The 16,862-nt window shown below is 45.5% G+C and overlaps 1 protein-coding gene across 1 annotated transcript in view; it reads right to left on the bottom strand.

Moving 5' to 3' along the window:
* The window catches only part of ATP9A (ATPase phospholipid transporting 9A (putative)), a 173,414-nt gene that overhangs the window by 54,594 nt on the left and 101,958 nt on the right, over positions 1 to 16,862 (bottom strand). Inside the window, exon 14 of the mRNA XM_030826735.1 lies at positions 3,669 to 3,881. Coding sequence (XP_030682595.1) covers positions 3,669 to 3,881 — 213 coding nt within the window. The remainder of the gene's footprint in view (positions 1 to 3,668; positions 3,882 to 16,862) is intronic.

The following is a 16,862-nucleotide window of genomic DNA, read 5'->3' as shown; positions in this document are numbered from 1 at the left end:
TGAATTCAAGTGCAATTCATCCACAGAAGAGATAAAGTACCATTAACTTTGAGAAAAAGGGGCCAAGAAGTGCAAAGCATTCCATGAAAGATTTACCCTCATGGAAAAATCTTTGCACAGCCCTAAAACAAATATACCAAAGTCCAGTGGGAGCAGAGGAGTGGGCGACAGGCATTAAAGCCTCCAGAGATGCCAACAGGAGCATCAGGGGCCTCGGGCAGGACTTGCTTCTCAGATCGTCAGCATCTGGAGCTTGCTCAAATTTGAATTCCGCCGGGTGTGGTGGTCATGCCTGTAATCCCAGCACTTTAGGAGGCTGAGGGCAGGCAGATCACTTAAGCTCAGGAGTTTGAGACCAGCCTAGCTAACATGGTGAAAACCCTGTCTCTACTAAAAATACAAAAATTAGCCAGGCATGGTGGCACACTTCTGTAATCCCAACTGCTTGGGAAGCTGAGGCACGAGAATTGCTTGAACCCAGAAGGTGGAGGTTGCAGTGAGCCGAGATCATACCACTGCACTCCAGCCTGGGCGACAGAGCAAGAGAAAAAAAAAAGGGTCACGCCTGTAGTCCCAGCACTATGGGAGACCAATGGATCACTTGAGGTCAGGAGCTCAAATAAAATAAATTTGAATTCCATCAAATACCCACAGGTTACTGGTTCCCAGTCCATAGCTACCAAAAATATGGCCCTCTCTGACGTCGCTATTCCACAGTATCATTCCCAAAGGGAAAAACAGACTAAACCTGCCAAGCCACAGAAAGAAGAAATGATGATAAACCTGAAATTGTCACTTACTATGGCACAAGTCCAAGTAGATCAGGACAATCACCCAAACCTACCCTCCCTCCCCCTGTCTCTTTCTGCACACAATTCCCATCTCAGAAGCTGGCTGGGGGGGTGCAACATTTTTCACTCCTAAAAAGCCTGGTTCAAATGTCAACGGTCATGGATGAACTGGGTTTTATAGCTTGAGCTGTTCCACAAACACCCTGCAGGCTGGAAGGAGGAGTCTCCCAGGTGACAAATTCCACCGCCTAAAAAAGGGAGAAAGAAGCACCAGGACAGAGAAGATGACACTCAAGCATTCTTTCATTTGTGAACTTTCGGAAAGATTTTCATTGTGCCATCCCCCAACCGCCGGGAACCGCAGGCTTACTGATACTTGCAAATTGGTCCAGAACTTTAAGAGCCCCATTCTTCCTAAAATGGATTTTAAAAAAATTGGGATTCCTCCCAATGTTGGTAGAAGAGTTAAATGGTTAAAAAAAAAAAAAATTCTGGGAAGCACTCTGGCCATAGTTACCATGAGCCTTATACTCATTTAAAGCCAGGCATGGTGGCACACGCCTGTAGTCCTGACTACTCAGGAGGCTGAGGAGGGAGGATGGCTCGTGCCCAGGAGTTCAAGGCTGCAGTGAGCCATGATTGCACCTATCAAGAGCCGCTGCACTACTCCAGCCTGGGCAACATAGCGAGACCCCATCTCTAAAAAAAAAATACTCATTCAATTTGACCCACAAGATATACTGACTGCCTACTTGGGGCCTCACAGCAGCCCCACTGTGGGGGTTCCATGGCACAGATCTGGAGGCACAGCAAGCGTAAGTAACTGCCCAAGTGTGGAGCTGGATCCTGGGAGTGAGTCACACACTGTACTGTGTCACACAAGCCTCCTCCCTAGGGGCCTGGGGCTGTCTTGTTAGCACTAATATCACAGTGTTAGTCTACTCAAAAGTATCTCTTGAATTCATAAACCCAATCACACCACTTCTAGAATTATAAGGTGTAAGGATGTTCATTGCAAAATGCTTATAAATATCATTGCTAAAAATTAGGAATGACCTAAGTTCCTACAGTATGAGAAGTTCCATTTATGAGAATAGTTAGGATATTAGGGCACATGCATAGGTAGCAATTCTTAAAGAATGTTTTTAATAATATTCAAGATGACTAGAAAACAGAAATGATAAAATAGCAAGTGAAAAAAGGAGGATACGAACTATATCAATAGGAAAATTCACGTTTTAAAAAGTAAATTAAAAGATATTGAAAGGTAGCCGGGCGCTGTGGCTCACACCTAAAATCCCAGCACTCTGGGAGATGGAGCCGGGAAGATCGCGCCACTGCACTCCAACCTGGGTGACAGAGCAAAACAAAAACAAACAAACAACACAACAACAAAAAGAAAAATAGACAAAGTAAAAATGGGTAAAGGACATGGATAGACATTTTTCCAAAGAAGATAAACAAATGGCCAATAAGCATATGAAAAGATGCTCAACGTTAGGAGCCATCCGGAAAACACAAATCAAAACCACAATGAGATACTGCTCCACACTGACTAGAACGTCCAGAATCCAAAGAACTGACAGTAACAAGTATTGACCAAGATGTGGAGAAACGGAAACTGTCATACGTTGCTGGTAGATACGTAAAATAGTGTAGCCACTTTTGGAAAACAGACAGACAGTTCCTCAAAAGGTTAACTATAGAGTCACCATATGACATTGCCAACCCACTCCTAGGTATATACCCAAGAGAAACAGAAATCTACACCCACTCAAAATACTTGTACAAAATTGTCTATAGCAGCATTATCTACATAAACAAAAAAAAACCCAAATGTGCATTAATTGACGAATGGATATCTATAAAGATTATTATTCAGTTATAAAAAGGAATGAAGCACTGATGCATGAATATGCGTGGATGAATCTTGAAAACATTATGCTAAGTGAAAAGAGGCCAGTCACAAAAGGCCACCTATTGTATGGTTCCAGTTGTTTGGAGTGTCTGTCATAGGCAAATCTATAGAGGTGGAAAGTAGATTAGTGGGTGCTTTAGGGCTGGAGGAATGAGGAAGAGAAGGGAGTACAGCAGGAAAGTGGGTATAGAATTTCCTTTGGGGTGATAAAAATATCCTAATTTGATTGTGATGATGGCTGCAAAAAAAAAAAAATCCCCAAATATACTAACTATACTAAGAAGCCATACTCACCAACGCAGTGGCTCACGCCTGTAATCCCAACACTGTGGGAGACCAAGGCGGATGGATCACCTGAGGTCAGGAGTTCGAGACCAGCCTGGCCAATATGGTTAAACCCCATCTCTATTAAAAATACAAAAAATTAGCTGGGCATGGTGGTGGGCGCCTGTAATCCCAGCTATTCAGGAGGCTGAGGCAGGAGACTCACTCGAACCCCGGAGGGGGAGGTTGTAGTGAGCCGAGATCACGCCACTGCACTCCAGCCTGGGCAACAGAGTGAGACTGTATCTCGGGAAAAAAAATAAAAATAAAAAAGTCATACTTTAAATGAGTAGACTGTATGGAATGTGGAGTTTATCTTAACTAAGATCTTAATTATTTATGTCTTTTTTAAAGTATGTGGTTTAAATGGGACCTTGTGCCCTGTTATGCTGGCCTTTTGAGTTACAAAACAAAATCTCTAACTTTCCTAATTCAGGCTATACCTCAAGTCCAAGGCTATTCTTTTTAGAGGAAGAGCGGTTCATTCCTGTATTTGAAAATGTGTCTCCCAGCAGCCCTGCACCATCCTGGCTCCTGTCCGCCCCGACACACTGCTTCCTTAGAAAACACCTAATTCCAGCACAGAGAAAACAAGCAGAGCCTCCCCAGGCCTTGCCGCACCTGCCCAGGTTTACCTCATCGGGGCTGGATGCCTGGTACACGCGGCAGGAGTCTTCGTACTGCTTCTCGGCCTCAGCCTGATCGGTCACACCGTTGGACTCATACACAGGAGTCACGTTGTGGCAGAGCGCGATGGCCTTCACAGCTTCGTGCACGCGGCTGCTCATGGTCCGCCGGACCTTGGTGGTGAGCGTCGGGCCCTTCTGAGCCGGTGGGTCCTGGGATTGCTACAGGAAGGAGAAATGAACACGGAAGATGACCAGAGGCAGGAATGATTTGGAGAGTGTGGAAGAACAGCCGTGCAGCTATTGCTTTTCTTCTACTGTTCCAACACACAGAACTCTTAGGTATATCTACAATAATGTTGCAAATAAATGACATGCAATTTTCAGGGTTTGTCATTTATGCTCGGCAAAAAAAAAAGAAAGAAAAATAAACAGAGGAAAAAATTAACAATTTAATGAACGAGAATGATTCTACCTGCAGACTGAGTGAATCTATCTTCCCTGGGGTGGTGTCAGGGGCTTTTGACAGAATGAGGACCCCACTGCACTGAAAGGGATCCCGGTAGTTCAGAGCAGGGCTTCCCCACTTGGGTACTCCTATGTTGGGGGACATTATATAGGGTGTTCAGCAGCATCCCTGTCCTCCAGCCACCAGATGCGCTGGATGCCAGCAGCACTCCCCTAGTTGTGACAAGAAATGTCACCAAATGTCCAATAGAGGCCAAAATCACCCTCGGCTTAGAACCACTGTTTAAGCTCACAATCTTCTTGGTTTACAACAGAAGGCAACAACCTCATCAGGTACCCTATGCAAGTAACAACCATCAACAACATGCAACCCAGGGCAGTCCAGAGAGGGGTCAGGAACGGCCAGAGGAAACCCCGGCCGGATGGGACTCACTGCAAAACGGCACCTGGCCCTCCACTAAAGCTAGACTTTCAGGTGTAATGGTAACTGTGCTCAAGTTTTGCCTTGCAGGCTGACTTTAGACCCCAGCTCTTGCCTGAGAGGCAGCTCCATGGCATACAACTGGCCTTCTCCATCCCTTCCTTTACAACTGGCAACACAGCTCAGCCTCTGAAGGGCCAGGAATGGGTTAAGTCTTGGAAAAATGGTTTTGAGCAACATGGTAAAAAGAGCACTGAAGGGTAACCAAAGCTGAGCCTTATTCTTGGATGGGTAGGAAGCAGCTAGGAGACCTGCAGCAAGTGGTGCCTGTTCTCTGAGCCTGTTTCCTGTCAATGAGAGGAGTGAACTACACATGGTTTTCAATCCAGGCTCCACACTGAGCCCCAGGAATCCTGAGAAACCCGCTCAGCACCACCAACTGCAGCAGGATGGGAGATGCAGCCTGCAGCTCCATTCCTGTCACACATCAGGTGCCACCTATGCTTTTTTTTTTTTTTTTTTTTTTGAGACATGAGTCTCACTCTGTCACCCAGGCTGGAGTGCAGTGGCGTGATCTCAGCTCACTGCAATCTCCACCTCCTGGGTTCAAATGATTCTCCTGCCTCCGCCTCCCAAGTAGCTGGCATTACAGACGCCTGCCACCAAGCCCTGATAATTCTTGTAGTTTTAGTAGAGATGGGGTTTCACCATGTTGGCCAGGCTGGTCTCGAACTCCTGACCTCAAGCGATCCGCCCGCCTCGGCCTCCCAAAGTGCTGGGATTACAGGTGTGAGCCACCGTGCCCGGCCCCCACCTAGGCTTCCTTTGAAGAAAGGGTTCTACTGCTTTAGAATATAATGAAAATTAAGACCACTGGGGGGAAAAAGGTACTTGTTAACAATCTACGGCTCATTGTTCAACACAAGCCAAATGCCCTCGCATCTGATCAGCACCTGCCTGCATCTCCAGCTGTCCCTCATGCCATCTTCCTCCTGTTCCCTCTGCTCCAGCCATGCTGGCCTTTCTGTTCTTTGGGCACTGCCAAGCTTCTTCCTGCCTGAGGGCTTCTGCACTTGCCGTGCCCTCTGCCTGGAACCCCATCTGCCAGCTCACTGCACGGCTGGCTTGCTCAGTCTCATCATTCAGGCCTCAATTCAACTTTACCTCCTCAAAGAGGCTCTTCCTGGCCCCCCCAAATCATGGCACTCCACTTGCCTTCCCATTGCAAGTCACATTTCAGCAACACCCTGTGTGTTACTCTCTTCATTGTCTTAATTGGCCTATTTACCTGACAGTTCCCTCTCATTAGACCATAGAAACAGAAGGCTCACCTCAGTTAGTTACTCATCACTGTATTCCTAGTACCCAGGGCAGTGCCTGTTATGCAATAGATATTTGCTGAACAATTAAATTAATAACTTAATATTCCCAAGGTGGTGGTAGGGAGTCCTCAATTGACATGAATTTTTTTTCATTTTCAAGAAGAAACAACTATGAAATGAACATCAGTTTCAGATTTTAAATCACAGATTTAGACAAGGGGTCACCTACAACAGTCTTATTGAATCCATAGCTAACTGAATCGTGGAGGCTAGAAATGTGTATGGAGTTACCAGATTCTACATTCTATTAAAAACATATTTACCCAACAGGAGAGAAGTGATCTGATCCTTTAAAATGAGTCGCACTTTACACTCATGACACCCGATTGCCCAAAATAGAGAACAGATGGGTTACAAGAAACAAGAAAATGACTTTCATTTAATTTTTTAATACTATTTTTAGTAGTAGCATTAGACTCCTCAGGTAATTAGACAATTACTAAATTATTCTGGTCACTGCGGGGACACAGTGGTCTGGCTTCCTGCTCTGTTAACCTCTGGTGTCAGGAGCACACGAGTTTCACTTCCAGGCCAAAGGGCACTGCATGGTAACAATAATTAGAGTAATGAATCAGAACTCCGGTTTAAATGAATCACTATTTGCCGAGTGCTTTTAATTATAAAGAATTTAACTCTAAAATTATACAGAAAAGATTTACAGAAAGGTTCTCTATTGGAGAGACTAAATCGAGAACTTTTTTTTTTCAATTCTATAATTTACGTTCTAGCCACGAACACGTGTCTTCATTTCTGTCCGCATTCCTCAGCACCTGGACCAAATCGTTATTTAACATTAGGTGCAATAACAAGACCTTTGACAAAGTAATTACTGTGGTTGGCAAGTTTCAGTAACCATGGATTTAAACGAAAAGCTGTACTGAGGGGCATCCTTCATGAACTTCTGGATTTTGTAAAGCAATCTGCTTTCATATCTACAAAAGTCAAATGCTTCCACTAATATTTCAAACATGGGATAACACAGAGCCACAGGATTTTGTATTACAGGTGAAACAATTCCCAAGCAAGGCAAAAAGAGAACCACAGACGGTCAGATGTTCACAAAGGCCTCACTCAGGAGACCATCTGACAATGAATGAATTGGAAGACAACTATGATAGCCTGACCAACATCACAGGCCACAGGTTCAATGCCTCCACCCACATATCTTTCTCTCTTAAATTAATATTTTCCCACCTTTCCTACTAAAATGTTCCAGGAAGGAGAGGAAATACTCATCAGTGCTGAAACTGCTTCTTTTAATTGTTAAAGTCTCATTTGCACACCAAATGGTCATGCGCATACATCCTTAAGGCACTGAAACTGACCAGGGGCTGTGTTTGGATGATGCCTGTCTTAGGCCTGGTCTTCAAACATCCTCACATTCCCCATATGGAAGAGTTTCACATTGTACAGTGTTTATCTCTAACCTCCTCCCCATAGGCCCTTTAACCTACACACATTTCTTCTTACTTAAAAAATACCAGGGGAAAACAAAAACAGATGTGGCATCCACAGAGGCAGGTTATGACTCTTTTTGCCCTGGGGAAAAACCACTGGTCCCCTTATGGAGGGAGGGAGGGCAGAACAGCTCCACACGAGGTCAGAAGTGACTTCAGAACCAAGCACAGGTCACTACTGGGAGAGGAATTAAGATCTTCAAATACAAAGGGCCCTGACTTGGGCCCCTGAGCGAGTGTCTCGAATCCTATAAAGCCCCTGAGACATTTATAGCATCCCAGCCAATAAATGAGACACGAAGGCAGGGAAAATAGGCTTCCCTTTCCCATGAGTAATCCACGGCTAGGGCCATTTCCCGACAAGAACTCCAGCCTGTTATTACAGAAAAAATTAATACAAAAATTAAACGTTGAGTCACCAGGAATGCCAATTTTCTTTCCAAATGCAGTTAAAACTTCACCACATATGGGCATTCATACTATTAATGGATATTAGGAATGGGTTGCAACTGAAACGCACTTTTTTTTTTTTTTGATACAGGGTCTCAATCTGTTGCCCAGGCTGGAGTGAAGTGGCATGATCACAGCTCACTGCAGCCTCAACCTTCTGGGCTCGAGTAATCCTCCCACCTCAGCCTCCCGAATACCAGGACCACAGGCGAGCACCACCATGCCCAGCATTTTTTTTTTTTTTTTTTTTTTTTTTTTTGGTAGAGACAAGGTCTCCCTCTATTGCCTCAGCCTCCCAAAGTGCTGGGATTATAGGTGTGAGCCACTGCGCCCAGCCAGAAATACACTATTAAAGATAAAGAATTTTTGTTATAATAACCCTAACTAACCTGCCACCTCAAAAAAGCTCAGAGCTGATGACTCATTCACCTCAAAGGGCCACCACCAGAGACAAGCTCAGAGCTACTACCTCCAAATGAATCAGCTGAGCTACAAGCTGATTAAGCGACTGAGTAAATCCAGTGTTTACTGTTTTAGAGCAGACATCATCATGCAACACAAAGTCAATAAATTTCAATGTACCCATATATCACCATCATTCTCAACTTGGATGATTTTGCCCCTCATTTGGTCATGTCTGGAGACATAATTGGTTGTCACACAACTGTCAGGGGACAGGGATGCTATAGAAATCTGTAGCATGCTGCTTAACCTCCTACAAGGCACAGGACAGCCTCCCATGACAAAGAATAATCCAGCCCCCAATAATGAGAAGCCTGACAGCCACTGAAACTATAAATCCAGGGCTAGAACCAGGGTGAGTTAGGGCAACTGAACTGTGCTAGCACAAGGTTGGATCTTGCCTTCATTTAAAATTTCAATATTCCGTTCTTCATGAATGTTTTGCACTTGAGTTTTTAAAATATTGCACTGCGCCGGGTGCAGTGGCTCACGCCTGTAATCCCAGCACTTTGGGGGAAGACGAGTGGATCACCTGAGGTCGGAAGCTCGAGACCAGCCTGGCCAACAGAGTGAAACCCCGTCTTTACTAAAAATACAAAAATTAGCAGGGCATGGTGGCAGGTGCCTGTAATCCCAGCTACCCGGGAGGCTGAGGCAGGAGAATTGCTTGAACCTGGGAGGCGGAGGTTGCAGTGAGCTGAGATCACGCCACTGCACTCCAGCCTGGTTAACAGAGCAAGACTCTGTCTCAAAAAAAAAAAAAAATTTTTTTTTCACCAAAATATGATTTGCTTTATTTTTTTTTTTTTTTTTTGGCACCCGGTTAAATTTGCTATGTGAGTTCCTCACTTGTCTTACTCTAGTCTGGACTGTGTTATGAAACCATTAAAAACCTTGACATGAGTGAAAAGAAGGAAGTTAAATAGTGTTATTCTGGCAGTGGTTCTTAACCAGGAAGGCTTCTAAGAATAACCAATAAAGATTTTTTAAAATATACACGCCGGGCACAGTGGCTCACACCTGTAATCCCAGCACTTTGGGAGGCTGAGGCGGACGGATCACCTGAGGTCAGGAGTTGGAGATCAGCCTGGCCAACATGGTGAAATGCCGACTCTACTAAAAATACAAAAATTAGCTGGGCTTGGTGGCAGGCACCTATAATCCCAGCTACTTAAGAAGCTGAGGCAGGAGAATCGCTTGAACCCATGAGGCAGAGAGGCTGCAGTAAGCCAAGATCACACCACTGCACTCCAGCCTTGGCAACAAGATCGAAAACTCCATCTCAAAAAAAAAAGATTTTAAAAATATACATACTTAAGATCCAGACCCAAAGAATGCAGTAGAGCCCAGGCATATATTTATATTTTTTTTAACTTTACAGGCAATTCTGGTGGTCAACTCTAGTTAAAAAAGAAAGGAATATGATGGGTTCTCATTGAAAAGAAAACAGAAACAGAGAGAAATAAAGAACACATCTATCCAGACACACAAAGGCAGAGGATTTGGCGTTTTATCCACCCAGGTGTTAATACTGGTGACTGCTGAATGATAGGAATACAGGCGAATTCAATGTTTTGTCTTTGTGCTTGGCCGTTTTTTCTGCAAAACAACTTTCATAAATACCAGAAAGTTTTTTGAATGAGTAAAAAATGAAGTAGGCTCCATGTCCCAGAGAAAACCACACTGACAAAAAAATTCTTCCTCAAGAGAATATAAAGTCGGTGGCTCAAGCCTGCAATCCCAGCACTTTGGGAGGCTGAGGCGGGCGGATCACAAGGTCAGGAGATCGAGACCATCCTGGCTAACATGGTGAAACCCCGTCTCTACTAAAAATACAAAAAATTAACTGGGCGTGGTGGTGGGCGCCTGTAGTCCCAGCTACTTGGGAGGCTGAGGCAGGAGAATGGCATGAACCCGGGAGGTGGAGCTTGCAGTGAGCAAAGATGGCACCACTGCACTCCAGCCTGGGAAACAGAGTGAGACTTCGTCTCAAAAAAAAAAAAGAGAACATAAATTGAAGTTTGTATCTGTTTTCTGTGGATGCAGAAAGTAAGAAGAACGCTCTCTGGCAGTCAGTACTGATGTACTGAGTGCATCCTGTGCATATATGTTGTGTGTAGAAAAATAAATCACAAACTCACACGCTCATAAAAAAAACAACTCAGTAAATGAAAAATGACAGTTCACAGACCAAAGTATATGGAATAATCCCAATTATGGTTTGAGACTGTCTTGCTCTGTCACCTGGGCTGGGTGCAGTGGCACAATCTCAGCTCACTGCAACCTCTACCTCCTGGGTTCAAGCAAGTCTCCTGCCGCAGCCTCCAGAGTAGCTGGGATTACAGGCGCCCGCCACCACATCCGGCTACATTTTGTTTTTTTTTGTTTGTTTGTTTGAGACAGAGTCTTGCTCTGTTGCCCAGGCTGGAGTGCAGTGGCGCAAGCTCGGCTCACTACAACCTCCACCTCCCGGTTCAAGCGATTCTCCTGCCTCAGCCTCCCACGTAGCTGTGACTACAGGCGCGTGCCACCGCGCCCAGCTAAGTTTTTGTATTTTCTTTAGTAGAGACAGGGTTTCACAACGTTAACCAGGATGGGCTCGATCTCCTGACCTTGTGATCCACCCGCCTCGGCCTCCCAAAGTGCTGGAATTGCAGGCGTGAGCCACCACACCTGGCCTAATTTTTCCATTTTTAGTAGAGACAAGATTTCGCCATGTTAGCCAGGCTGGTCTCGAACTCCTGACCTCAAGTGATCCGCCCACCTTGGCCTCCCAAAGTGCTGTGATTACAGGTATGGGCCACTGAGCCTGGCCCAAATATGGTTTAAAATATGAATTTATGTGTACAAAGCAGGCTAGAGAAACAGGCAGACGTGCTGGCCACGTGTCTCTGGAGCAGGGCACCACAAGGCTCCCATTTCCAGTAGTCCTTCATGTTTTCCTCAGATGCATCTATTAACAAGAATTCAAGATATTTCCACTTGCTGGGAAGAGTAAAATAAACTACCACAAGCTCTAGGTAATACAGACTAGTTGTCCTGAAATATTTTGATCATGTGACATATTGGGAAAAGTTTTCCTTTTCTCTTTTTTTTTTTTTTTTGTGAGACGGAGTTTTGCTCTTGTTGCCCAGGCTGGAGTACAATGGCACGATCTCGGCTCACTGCAACCTCCGCCTCCCAGGTTCAAGTGATTCTCCTGCCTCAGCCTCCCAAGTAGCTGGAATTACAGGTATGCACCACCACGCCCAGCTAATTTTGTATTTTTAATAGAGACAGGGTTTCTCCATGTTGGGTCAGGCTGGTCTTAAACTCCCGATCTCAGGTGATCTGCCCACCTCGGCCTCCTGAAGTGCTGGAATTACAGGCATGAGCTACCATGCCCGGCGGGAAAAGTTTTTCAAGTACCTTCCATCTATATATATTGATCTTTGTATAAATATTGTATTGTACTACTGAATATTACAAAACAAGAAAAAAAATTCTAAAATCTTATGATAAAAATGAAAAACAGGGCTGGCTGCAGTGGCTCATGCCTGTAATTCCAGCACTTTGAGAGGCTGAGGTGAGCTAATTGCTGGAGCCCAGGAGTTCAAGACCAGCCTGGGCAAATGGTAACACCCCCTCTCTCTACAAAAAATACAAAAATTAGCCAGGTATGGTGACGCATGCCTGTGGTCCCAGCTACTTGGGAGGCTGGGGTGGGAGGATCACCTGAGCCTGGGGGATCAAGGCTACAGTGAGCTGTGATGGCACCACTGCACTGTAGCCTGGGTAAGAGAGTAAGACTCTGTCTCAAAAAAATAAAAATAAAAATAAATAAGAAAACAAAATGAAAAACAACATTTCTCATACAATTAGCTAATATCTCAAAATAACATATACTCAGGATAAGGAGCACTGAGATTTATAGATTTAAACTTAAATTTCTTTTTTTTTTCCTTTAGAGAGGAGTCTCACTCTGTCACCCAGGTTGGAGCACAGTGGCGCGATCTTGGCTCACTTCAACCTCCACCTGCTGGGTTCAAGCTATTCTCCTGCCTCAGCCTCCTGAGTAGCTGGGATTACAGGTGCCCGCCACCACCCCCAGCTAATTTTTTTTTTTTTTTTTTTTGTATTTTTAGTAGAGACGGGGTTTCACCATGTTGGTCAGGCTGGTCTCAAACTCCTGATCTCGTGATCTGCCCACCTCGGCCTCCCAAAGTGCTGGGATTACAGGCGTGAGCCACTGCGCCCAGCCTAAACTTAAATTTCAAATCATCATACCTGTTATTCAGCTACAAAGAGGAATAAAGTACATACACCTGCTACAACCAGGAAGAACCTTGCAAATACTCTGCTAAATGGAAGACTGGCCAGACACAAAAGGTCACATATTGTTTGATTCTATTTATAAGCAATGTTCAGAGTACGCAAATTCAGAGGCAGAAAGTAGACTGACAGCTGGGGGGATACAGCAGGGGGGTTGGGCGCTCAAGGGATGTGGGCTTTCTTTTTAGGGGTGATAAAAATGTTCTAAAATTAGACGGTACCAATGTTTGCACAGTATTGTGAACATATTAAAAACTACAGAATCATATGCTTAAAAGAGCAAATTTTATGGTTTTTAAATTGTATCTCCTTGTTCCATTAAAAGTACTAGTAAATGGCCAGGCGTGGTGGTTCAAGCCTGTAATCCCAGCACTTTGGGAGGCCGAGGCAGGTGGATCTTCTGAAATCAGGAGTTCGAGGCCAGCCTGGCCAACATGGTGAAACCCCGTCTCTACCAAAAATACAAAAAAAAATTAGCCAGGTGTGTTGGCACATGCCTGTGATCCCAGCTACTCGGGAGGCTGAGGCAGGAGAATATCTTGAATCCAGGAGGCAGAGTTTGCAGTGAGCCAAGATAGCACCACTACACTCCAGGATGGGGCAATGGAGTGAGACTTCGTCTCAAAAAAAAAAGTACCAGTAAATGAATAACCCAGGTGAAAAATCATCACAAGTCCTTGGCTGGTTATAGTTTTCTCTCCTAATGTGTTGGCCATTTTCTTACTGTTTACTTGGCCTTGTATTAATAATCTGAAGCTTTCCTGCAGCAGTCTTTTCAAACCGCCTGCTCTCTTTATGAGGCCAGTTTAGTTCAACCACATCCTTAGAACGAGTCACCTGGACACTCATAAACTGCAGCCCTACATTTCAACTCTGGGAAAATAAACAACTGTGGAATTCCAGCCCCTTCCGCAGGACACCTCAAGGACCGGACCTGACGAGTACCTGCCTGATACGTGGAGTGAGGGCCCCTGGGTCAACCTCAATAGTATTAGTAAGATTTTAATTTTGCATTAATTTTGGAGATGAAACTGAAATGTAAAGAGGCGCTTCCTGTACCCCAGTGGGTCATCTTGCAAACTCTTCCTTGGAGTCCACAGGTTTAGATACCCATGCTCTGAACAGGGATGAACCTCAGTTTCACAGCAGCTGTTCTCCAACGCTACTGTAGTCTGAAAACACCTGGTTCACCTGTTAAAACTGCAGGTCTGGGCAGCACTCCTTGTGCTCCTGACTCTGGCCCAAGTGATCTAGCCCAGGGGTTCCAAAGGCTGTACTTTAAGAAACACTGGGCCGGGCATGGTGACTCACGTCTGTAATCCCAGCACTTTGGGAAGCCAAGGCGGACGGATCACCTGAGGTCAAGAGTTTGAGACCAGCCAGGCCAACATGGTGAAACCTCGTCTCTATTAAAAATACAAAAATTAACTGGGCGTAGTGGCAGGTGCCTGTAATCCCAGCTACTAGGAAGGCTGAGGCAGAGAATTGCTTGAACCCGGGAGGTGGAGGTTGCAGTGAGCCGAGATCGCATCCCTGCACCTCAGCCTGGGCGACAGAGTGAGACTGTGTCTCAAAAAAAAAAAAAAAAAAGAAAAGAAAAGAAAGAAAGAAAAAGAAGAAAGAACCACTAGTATAAGAACCCCTTATGAAGCTCTAAGGTGGGAGGAGTGACCGCAATGGGAGCAGGGATGGTGGGCATATTCTAAGATCAGATATTTGGGATGGTTCCACAGCTGTAAATTTACTAAAAGTCACCACAGTGTGTATTCAACATGGCTGAACTTTCAGGTATGTAAATCATCCCTCAATAAAACTGGTTTTAAAAAAGCATGCAAAAGCTTCCAAATGTCCCATCACACACGTGTTCCTGTGTTTATGCCAGGATTTTTAGACATCATGAGAGAAAGATGCACACACCCTCACTTGGGTAGATCTGTACTGGAATTCTGAGCTCACCCCAGCCTCGCACAGCTAACCCTAACCCCACAACACACAGCTATGTGAGACTCAAGGCCGGGATGGGCAAATTGATTTATGAGCTTCCCCTAAGGAAGGAGTATGAGGTGGGGTTCACGGTAAGAAGTGTGGTTTTCTGAGTTTCAACACTTTACAAAGAGTGTTATCTGTGCTAAGCCAAAAATGAACCATAAAAGCTAAAATACACAAATATCCTGAGATGGGACGGCTTCCGCACACACCAGGAGCTCTTAAAAATACCAGCAACATGGCTTGGGTGTAACTCCCACCGGATGCACACACCGCCACCTATGAAGCTGTCTAATATAATCATCAAGAGTCAGCACGGCCGAGAGGGGGCTGGGAGCGATACAGACATGTAGCTGGGTGCTGATATACATGACAATCCAATCAATGAGCCCCACAAGAAGGAGCCTGGTGGGCATTTGGGGTTGGTGGCTCCGAAGGAAAGGTCTAATTTAAGACACAGAAATGAGGCAGCTCACCCTGCCTGGAAGGCTGAACCATGGGAAAGGGGAGGGGATGAAGACCAAGGCTAGATCCCACCGGGAAGTCTCAGACTCCACCATGGAGATGATGGTACCGAGAGGCTCCTGAGAGGAGGGCAAGAAGGAAAGCCGGCAGCTTTCCTGTGCAGGCGGTCACGGCAGACAGGTGAGGGAGGGGGTCACCTTGCTGAGTGAGTGAGAAGGGGTGAAGACAAAAGGCCAAAGGTGGCTGGGTGCAGTAGCTCATGCCTGAAATCCCAACACTTTGGGAAGCCTTTGGGAGGTGAGGGGATCACTTGAGCCCAGGAGTTCAAGTCCAACCTGGGCAACACAGTGAGAACTCATCTCTATAAAAAATAAACCAAATTAGCTAGGTGTGGTGGTGCATACCCAGTGCACACTTGTAGTCCCAGCTACTTGGGAGGCTGAGATGGGAGGATTGTTTGAGCCCAGAAGTTTGAGACTGCAGTGAGTTGTGATTGCACCACTGCACTCCAGCCTGGGTGACAGAGTGAGACCCTGTTACAAAAGAAGGAAGGGAGGCAGGGAGGGGAGGGGAGGGAAGGGGAGGGGAGGGGAGGGGAGGGAGGAGAAGGGAAGGAAGGGAAGAAAGGGAGAAGAAAAAAAGAAAAGAAAAAGGCCGAAGGGGTGATCTAGTGATCGGGTGGGAGCAGGTACTGGAGAAGGGGCAGTGGCTGTCAGTTGGGGTGATGAGGGTACCAGGATGGAGGGCGTGGTGTGCACTGAGACAAGGAGCCCTGGGAAAGAATAGGTTTAGGGGATGAGGGAAGAAAGAAAGTCAGGAGGGGTCCCAGGTACAGCATCCTTATGAACCACATGCAGCAATGCCAAACATTCAGCTACGTTATAATCCAAAGCTCCAGGTCAGGCCTAGAGATGGAAATGGAGACAGAGCCATCAGCATCCATGGAGCGATGGAAGCAGGCTGAGGGGCCATCCAGGGAGCAACATAACAGAGTCCAGCACCGAGCCCTAGAGACACCAACCCCAAATCACCATGCAGAGGAAGACAGTCAAAGAGACAGGAAGGAAACGGGGGCTGTGCAGCGCATCCTCCCGTCCAGGGAAGCTCCTCGTGATCTCTTAATAGTGCTAAAGTACGTCTTTGAAAAAGGTCCACAGATCCATTTGGAGACCAGCCATGATGCCTTCCCGTGGAGCCTGGAACAGCAACAAGGGCTTTGTTGCTGGTTGTAGATGATAACATGAACTGTGTCAAGTCAGCTGTTCTAACTTAACATCTACTCCCACTGTCACACTGTCCCCTGCTCTGCCATTTTCAGGAGACAGCCTGGAAATCCAGCCCACTGACAAATGTTCCAGAAAACTAAATGTCCATTATGACCGTATCAAGAAGTATTCAGGGATTCTGCCTTTAACCTGTATACAGAGATAATTCATTCATATTTATTACTGGTCTTCTGACTATGGGAATGTTCTCTATTTCGACGAATTTAAGCAAAATATGACCTCCTTATTCTCTTGTTATCTCCACACAAGTGCTGCAACATGGAGCTGGTCTAATGTGGTCTGGCTTAGCCTTGGATGTGCCTCAGAATTGGCAAGGGGTGTGTTTGTCTTACTTTTAAAACCCAAAGCCACACCTTGCCCTAAGTCTTAATGAGTAAGAATCTCCAGGGTATCAAGCCCAAATAAACGTCTCTTGTTTTTGTTCTGTTTTGTTTTGAAATACCACCAACAATTCTGACACACAGCCAAGATGGGGACCCACCGGTCTAACACTTTAGGAATATTAGGATATTTGC

The sequence above is a fragment of the Nomascus leucogenys genome, chromosome 13 (assembly GCF_006542625.1).
Source record: "Nomascus leucogenys isolate Asia chromosome 13, Asia_NLE_v1, whole genome shotgun sequence".
Taxonomy (NCBI): domain Eukaryota; kingdom Metazoa; phylum Chordata; class Mammalia; order Primates; family Hylobatidae; genus Nomascus; species Nomascus leucogenys.
Note: the sequence above shows the minus strand (reverse complement) of the source record. Positions and strands in the feature narration are given on the sequence as shown.